This window comes from Tubulanus polymorphus, chromosome 2, assembly GCF_964204645.1.
Source record: "Tubulanus polymorphus chromosome 2, tnTubPoly1.2, whole genome shotgun sequence".
NCBI lineage: Eukaryota > Metazoa > Nemertea > Palaeonemertea > Tubulaniformes > Tubulanidae > Tubulanus > Tubulanus polymorphus.
In genome coordinates this window covers 6,300,042-6,308,971 of record NC_134026.1, presented here as the reverse complement: position 1 = coordinate 6,308,971, position 8,930 = coordinate 6,300,042, and the positions used below count along the sequence as shown (strand labels likewise).

Here is an 8,930-nt window from a genome sequence, read left to right as displayed (position 1 = left end):
CTTTATTTCCTTAAGTTAATCAAACATGCTGATGAAAATTATTAAAACGTCATTTGTCTTGTTTGTTCGACTCGGATGTGTTGCACCATCACCAACATCAGGAAATCAGTCAAAATGACATTCAATACCCGTAGATATGACCCGCATTTCCAAGTCAACGAAATAAATTTAGTTTCATCGCGTAAATTTGTATAATCAAAGTAATTGAATCACTAAAACGAGAAAAGAATATTAATGCAAAAAGCCATCACTGAAAACCAGTCGCATCGCTCTGAAAGACAATTTCAACGAATATCACGATGCCAGCATATGAGGTTTAGTGATTTTTCAGTTCGAATGCAAAGGCGATGTAGAAACCCGTTATCGCTGCTATATGCTGCTACATTTATTTGTCTGACAGATTCTGAGATTAATCTAAATTCCAACATCAGGATTGAAACTTTGCTGCCAATTATATCATCAGTCTGTGGGAGTGCGTGCATTTCGAATTTCTTAAGGATTCAACCAAATTCCGTTAGATGGCAACCTATGATATTGGACATTTTCGAACAAGGTACTAGGAGCTGATAGAGAATTTACTCAGTTCCGAAAAATTCTAATAGATGGCGGTCTATAATTTGAGGATCTTTAAAATCAGGGCTTCCCGGGTTCGATTCTGAATTGATACTGCTTATTCTGAAGAGTCTAGGGGGAAATGAGGTGTGCCCTAGGCTCAGGTATACTGGATGCTGAACAAGGATCGGATCTCCCAGGTTTTGAGCACAGGATACCGATTCTGTGTGGACTGGATGATACACAATGCAACTTGAAGTGACTTGTCATTTTCTGGTCACTAGCAGCCGGTTTATATGCCAAACTTGCAATACAGTTATTTCTGCTTCTGTCCAGTTGTAGGGGGTGACCTGAGCGGAGCTTTATGGCTTAACATTGTTATTCACTGTTATTTGAATCAGTAGAGAAAAACAGCAAACGCCAATGTGCCAGATTTGAAGCCTGTCTGTCTAACAATACAGGAAAAGAAGTCAAACACGAAAATATTACCAAAATGCTATTTTACAGTTTTATTTCTCGTGTAACATTCAGCCATTTGAACATCGGAAACACACGCAAATAATTTCAATCAAAACCAGAAATGTTTTCATCATTTCCAATTGAAACTTGTTTCTCTTACATCAATTTACAGAGCTCTACCTTAGGTAAAAGAATAAAGAATTCATGCTATTCATAAATACAGCGATAATGAGTGATCAAACAATTATAAGCCAAAAAATTATCAGCTTTTAAATAAATTATGCCTCCGCCTAAATTTCTGCCAGGCGTCAAATTTTCTAACAACGTGCTTTATGTTTCGATTATGTGGAATGTTTTCAATGAAATCTTTATACAATTTCTACACCAAGAGCAATCAATTTTCAGTGACAATTTAACAACAATAACACCAACGAAATTATTACCATTATGCACCGACATAAAATGCCTTATCAGGGGCCAGTTGCACAGTCACATTTGGATTAAAGACCAGCCAAAGACCATATCAGGTGTATAATTAAACAACAACACCAGTTTTAAGATTTAAGACCAATTTGCAACTGGGACCTGTATCTTACTCAGCAAGAGATTCGTTATCCAAAACCATGATAAATTACACAGGATCGAACCAGTCCTAGTGCCTCAGTAAGAGGCAATCATTCCATCTTCGATTACAGATCTTACATTACAGAAAATGTTATTTCTAGTGTTCATCACCGTTACATTCATTCGTACATTTCACCAGGAACAGTAAAATTACTTTGAATACATCACCAAAAACAGTCACATTACTTTAATTACATTCACCATTTGACATTCAAAGGACAGAAGACATTATCATCTATTTCGGCAGTAATTTTCACTCATCACTTTCACAATCCCAAATCCGGGAACCAGTTCAACAGTTCTGAGTTTCAATTTGACTCGGAGTTAACTCACTGAGCATGAACCGATATTAACTTAACTCACAACTGCGGAACTGGATCCGGAAACCTTGCATTCTTACTCGGACAATGAGAATCGAATCAGTGGTTATTTCCACATCTTATAAATACCTGAATGAAGCCAAGCAGTTTTAATGCGTAATCAACACAAAAGCTTTAATCTTACACTTGACATTTATGCGTTTGACGTCCGTTCGTTTCAAAAATATCACCGCTCAACTCGGCGCCAGCGTTCGAATGTCTCTGCTGACGTTGAAGGAATGTAGAAAAATCCCCGTTATTCGAGCGATTATTACTGGGCGCACTTCCCACCGGGGAATAGTACGAATTACCAGCGCCAGGTGGACCCGGCGGCGGCGGGGGTGATTTACTACAATGGCCCATCGTAGAAAACGCTTGGTCGTAGTCGTAATATTTGCGACTTTGTCGGTTCGGATCGGCCGATGCCGGATTACACGGGAAATTACGCGGAATGGTTTGACAGTTGTGACAATGCGTGATATCGCTGACGGCGTATGGATGAGCATCTTCGATAGTCGCATAATCGTGGTGCGAGTCCCGCTGCACGCGAGGATCGTTCTGCCGTTGATTCAGCGAAAGCGCGTCCGTGATGTACCCGTCGTCGTACATGCCCGGCGGTAAACTCACCCCGCCCGGTAAACTCGATCGCTGTAAGTTCATCTCCGGCTTCGCGTATATCACGCTGTCGTCCTGATTTTTTAAAGTCACCAGACGCACCGGTTTATCCGGCGGATCCGTTAATGTATTCGAGTTTCTGCCCGTTCCCGGGTAAAGTTTCGTTATACGATCGCCCTGTATTTCCATGACGATCGTTCGACCCTTGTCGATTTCGTCAGGAGGCACCGGATTCAAAGGCGTGCTGTCGTCGGGGAGTAAAGTTTTCTGATTGGCCGCGCTTTCATTCACATAATATGGCGTCGCTGGTTTGTTAAATCTATATTTGTATCTGGAACAAAAACAGAAAACGGACAAAGATCTTAAAATGTTCTTTTGTAAGAGCCTTTGGAGTATTCAAAAAATATGGACCCCAGTATACTTTTGGGGGTAGCAGGAAGAAATAACATATTTTCCTTGGGGGATTGCACTACACTCAAATAAGAATTGGTTGAATGTGTAATTCCATAAATATAAATTGCATGGTACGTACCCAAGAAGGGGGGAATGAAATCTGGTACAAAGGTGGTACTGGGGAGGAGGTCATAAAAAGAGACTTTGGGGTACCGGTACACACTATTTGAACACTCCGTCTTGGTCAAGACAGATAATGAAAGCAGTTTTTTCTATGAAGTACGCGCTCTAGTTAGAGCTGCCATCTGTGAATGAATAATAATAATGACAGACAAACTGTGGGGAGGACTTTACCTTCTGTAAAAAACAATGGCTAAAACGGCTATAACTAGTAGTAATGCCAGTGATGCCACAACTCCAACTATTATTCCTAAAATATCAAGGAAAAATTATCTTAGTAAATTAGTAAAACATCATTAGTAAAAACTAACATCATTAGTAAATTCAAAGATCTTTCTGTTGAGATTGTTTAGAATGGATCTAGATGGACTGCAATGAAATTTCAGGAACATAGGCTATCTTGAAATATGATTGTAACATTTCAGTAGATTATCATTTCAACTGTATACAACTAGTTACTCAATTCTATGAACCGTTTTAAAGAAGTTTTGAAAATGGTTCTTAGGATTGTATAATTCTTAGCTTAAGTCAGGTTTTCTTCAATTTCAGTAGATATCTATCTAATAGAGAAATGTTCTATACCTAAAACTGGATGTAAAACAATAGACTAACATAGAATGGATCTTCAACATTTAGTAGAAATGGTTTTGCAGCAAAATATTTTACTGCAATATTTTTGCATAGCTACAACTACCTAGTATAAGTTCAAAGAATTCTATTTTTTCTAATATTATTTACAATTTTTTTCTAATGGGATTCACTATAAAGTCAGTGTTTAATGTGCTAAAACATCAAAACATGCAACACAACAGATTAAAAAAGAAAACATCACAATCACTTGAGTTAAAGGGAGGTGACATTCATTAGTTTTTTAGGGAGGGGATACAAACTGTGTTTCATCACAACACTTCAGTCCCAAATGCAATCATAGAATTTACAGGTAAAATCTAATTAAGATCTACCTATGCCGAAAGATGGTGAATTTAATTCTTCCAGTTCCTGGTCTTCGGGTTTTATAGGTAATATCGTGCTGGTCATAATCGTCTGCACAATGTCCCCTCGCGTTGTCGTTGGACGTATTTCATCTTGTGGAATATCTGACCAAACAAAATCAGACAACATTGAAAGCAAATACTTCGTGTTATAACGCTTCTTTCTCTCTTCCTTTTTCAATCTATCTCCTCTCTCTCCATCTCTCTTTTTCATGCCGTTAATAAGCAGATCTTATTACAGCGGAATTTGAACGTCGAAGCCTCGCATAATAAATGAGAACCAACTCCTCCGGCTGACTGACTGAGTGACTGAGTGTAAGATCGACAAAATCTAGTCGCTCGTATCTAGAGCCAATCATGATATGAGCCAAAGAGGAAAACACCGATGCTGTTGTAAAGTCAACAGAGTACGAGTCAAGGATTGATTGCGATATATCGATCTATTGTCAGGTTTAAGTGATATTACGCACGATTCACTGGGAGTGAAATACATCTTCTACACCAGAGACATCTGTAGGCGAAACCGATGCGTGGATAATCTACCGGATCCACTTAAACCGTTCTCGGACGAGAACGACTCTTAGAGATTAATAAGTTCATTTTCAATGTTTTAACTCGACAATCATTTAGACTTAGAACTGTGTGGAACAAGGTCATACTCAAGTCTCAACTCTGAGGTTAGTCTCAAGTGAAAAGTTGGTCGTAAGTTATGAGGTTGCTCTCTAGCAATACATTGGTCTCACATTACGAGGCTCGGGGCCAGTTTTTTGATAAGTTGGTTAAAGATAACCGGCGGATAAATACCATAGTAATACAACAAACGTTTAATTGTCACTTTGTCAACTATCTATCCACTAGTTAACCTCAACCAAGTTTTGAGCAACTGGCCCTTACTGAACTCAATCGAGAGGTTGGTCTCACATTATGAGGCTGGTAGCTGGTCTCAGGTTATGAGGCTTGACGTTTTGAAATTTTTTTCAATACAAATTACTGAAATATCGTGTTCACAGCAACAGAACATATATAAATATAACATTGGACTAAGTGCTTCATTTTACATAAATATTTCAATATCTGACGAGGTTTTTTTTTATGAAGCTTTGCTGAAATTGCAGAAATAACAGTGCGTAATACAACAACTGAATGATGCTGTGCTTGATTTGAACTCGAGTGCGGAACATTTGAAATTCATAAAACGCAATTCATAAATTGTATTTAGTTCACCTGCGCTGATAATAGGGGGAGTGATGATGTGTGAAGTGTTGTCCTTGTTTTTCTCATCTATTTCTCTATTTTCAACGTCGCTCTCGTCAGGAATGTTTTTACCGGGGACTGGGTTTATGATTTTCGGTTTTTCTCGTCCATAAACTGTAATAGAAAGGTAATCATGTTTTTTAAGTTGAAACGGTAGGATCCATTTCTTTTGTCAGTTTAGTTTGACTAGGGTGTAAATAAGTACATTTCAGATGTTTCAACCCAACAGTCTAATCTATCCAAGAAACTAAATGATCCCATAATTTTTGGTGTACAAGTCTAAGCATATAGTTGAATTGAATATATATCTCAATATCTCAGCTGATATTTTGAACATATACTAAGTCTGGATGATCAAAATTGTAAGAATGGTGATAATGTATCAAGTGTCTGATGGGCTGCAGGGTTCCAACTGAAGGGGTGTAGGGTCCAGGCTGAGGGATGTAGGGGCCAGACTGAAGAGGTATAGGGTTCAGGCTGAGGTGTTCAGACTGAGGGGTACAGGGCTTAGACTGAAAAATGGAATGGGCACTCATATCAATTTGAAAGGACAGATTGACAATGTGAGGGCTGCAAGCGCAAACATTGGTGAGGGTTCTGGTGGCCCTCACACAGAAAAGGACCGAAAGGGCTTTTCCGGGCCTAATCAGGGCCCATTTGGATTTCTCTTTTGTCTTTTAAAAATTTTCTATGTGAAAAACATTTGACCAGACTTTTTGGAGGGCACATTCGAATTTTGAAGGGGTGGACTAGTTCGCCCTGTCCACCCCCTATCCGCCCTTGGGACTGAAGGAGAGTAGGATACAGGCTGAGGGTATACAGAGTCAAGACTACATGCAGCCCAAGACCTGTCTCGACTATGTATCAAATCGTCTTCAAGCAGTCAAATCATATATGAAGAATATTCAATGACTCAACGATATTAATTGATTTCTGAAATACTAATCAATCCGGAGTAATCAAATATTAACGAGTCATTGATATAAAGGCATATTTCGTGCGAGGATCGAGGATCTCGCGAGTGTTACTATCAGACGATTATTCATTCATTATTTCTGGAGGAGAGGAATATTGTAAAAGCTCGAACGAAGCAGTTTCATCGGAGCGCGACACGCGATCTCCGCGGTCATCAAGGTGGCACTTCCCACATCGATCAATACTACAAATATAGGAATATAGACATTATTCAGTTGATGGCGAAACATTAGTCAGAATTGCGACCATTTCAGCAGCAGCAGCGTATGTGTGGTATATGTGGTAGATGCACATATTTTAAGGTTATGGAGACAGTAAACTCTCCGAATAGAACATACTTCAATGTGTCATTCGAATAAAAGCGTTTAATGGTATGCTTTTAGCTACCGTTCAGAGAACGGAGAGCAACTTCATGAGATTCTGTTTACAACCACCGGGGCATGGAAGAATAGGGGATTGGCATACGAGATAGGGATGGAGAGGATGAGCTAGAGGGATGGGGAATGAAGATGAGGAAGTGGGATGGGAAGGAGGGATATGGAATTAGAGCTGAGGGGATTATACAGGGAGTCCAGGGGGACTTGTGCAAGTCCATCAAATTTTTTTGAGTGCCCCTTTTCATTTCATCAACAACAAAGACAATAAGTGCATTACAGTGTGGTAGTACACATAATATTGCCTTTTTGGACATTTTAGTGCCCTTTGAGATGTGACAAGTCTTTTAAAATCGGCCTCCTCTGGATCTGTCCCCGCGTAATCAATACTCATACCATTATACTCAATGATAAATCCTCGGCTTCTCGTTTTATCGTGCGAAACGAACTGTATCTGAACCTCACTCGCCCCTGGGCTACTCTGCAGATACCCGCCGTTCACGATTCCGCAGTCCATGAACAGTATTTTCTGTTGATTGTCGCGATACGACGTTTTCGTGTCGTCGAATATCGCCAGATAGTCGTAACATCTCGCGTTGCGTCGTCCGTCCAACTCGAAATCGTACGTCGTCAGATTGACGTGTTGACCCTGTTCGAGTATCAATTTCCAGTTGCATTGAATGTCGTCCTGATACGGGAATGGATAGTGCGGTGATACGATGTATCCGATGTCAGATGTTAACTCCACCGGTTCGTTGACGCACTGGTCTGTCACGGAATGTTCTGTAAAGAAACGATAGAGAAGATCGTGATTAGAATAGAACGGTCTGCGTTCCCGTGAATTATCAGATTACGAGTTCTCGATCAGTGAACGGTTTTCATGATGTCCCTACACGAAGAAGAGTATTCTTGGGCTATCATCGTTTTATGACTGCCCTTCCCGGGACCCTGGACCCTGCCTTTAACTCAAACTATTTGTCTCTGAAGATGGCTCTTACTGGTCCAAATTTCCCCCAACATAATGGGGGAGTGCGATATGTTTTCAGGCTATGACCACCCTTCCACTGGACTACTGTGGGCCCCGCCCTGTACTCAAACTACTTGTCTCAGAAGAAATTACTAACTGCCCGAAATTATCCTATCAATAACAGGTTTTCTCTATCACAGACTGGTTTTCAATATCTCTGTAGACCCGAACGAATAGTGTCACATCTTTTCAGGCTATCACGTTATGACAGCCCTGGCGGAATATGACTGACTATCCCATCATAGACTGCTCAGAGTTCAACATTTGTCTAAGTAGAAATTATTCATTGCCCCAACTTACTCTATCACTAAAAGGTTTGTATTATGCGTCCTAAGTAAAGAGAAGTTTCACATGCTCACATGTGATCTCAGACTATCATTCTATAATTATTAGTGGAGGATCTGATTATCATAATCCGCGCGTAATCTTGCGTGGTACTGATTAGATTAGTCACATGGGATTATTCGATCATTTTATCCAAAATCCGTTTCAATTTATGCCACAAATGATATGGATTCGTATTCCTAGGCCTTGTATGGAAAATCGAGTGAAAAACCTTGAGTGAAAAACCACTCGTAAGAAATTATGATCCCTTTTCAATATTCGCCGACAGTTATAGATACGAGGAATGTATTTTCGCCGCTATCAGATTCCAAGCGGTCGATACCTCGCGAATCCTCGGAGTAGAAATATTCGCAACTTTTCCTCGAAGAACATTTTAACTGGGTTTAATGCAATTCATATCAGACGGACCGGGAATAGACGGACCAGCTGGCAGCTGCGCAGCGAGATGAAACAACTCACGTCTGAAACGAAGCTCCCAACGTGAACGCGGAGAGAATTTTTAAACCGCGAAGTTTCGTCTGAATCAACACATAGTTAGATGCGGCTCACGTTGCTCTATATTGCAACACGCTTCAATCAACTATAACATCAGGCATTGATGCAATGAATTATTATCTAATACTAATAAAAACATAGGTAAAATCATTCTGCGGCTAAAGCAGCAACGCATTGAATGCAAAGATTCTTAGAACATCTTTAACTGCTCATGATGTGAATGATGTGCAACCACAGTCTCAGACTTGGCTTTACGATCTTGGTCTCTTTTTCCAACAATCTAAGG

At 40.0% G+C, this 8,930-nt stretch overlaps 1 protein-coding gene across 1 annotated transcript in view; it reads right to left on the bottom strand.

Moving 5' to 3' along the window:
• Nucleotides 1-1,046: 1,046 nt before the first annotated feature.
• The window catches only part of LOC141899979 (uncharacterized), a 35,515-nt gene continuing 27,631 nt past the window's right edge, over nucleotides 1,047-8,930 (bottom strand). Inside the window, exons 3-7 of the mRNA XM_074786644.1 lie at nucleotides 7,174-7,560; nucleotides 5,399-5,542; nucleotides 4,145-4,279; nucleotides 3,357-3,432; nucleotides 1,047-2,940 (exon numbers count right to left, since the gene is read on the bottom strand). Of these exons, the coding sequence (XP_074642745.1) occupies nucleotides 2,136-2,940; nucleotides 3,357-3,432; nucleotides 4,145-4,279; nucleotides 5,399-5,542; nucleotides 7,174-7,560 (1,547 nt within the window). The 3' untranslated portion in view covers nucleotides 1,047-2,135. The remainder of the gene's footprint in view (nucleotides 2,941-3,356; nucleotides 3,433-4,144; nucleotides 4,280-5,398; nucleotides 5,543-7,173; nucleotides 7,561-8,930) is intronic.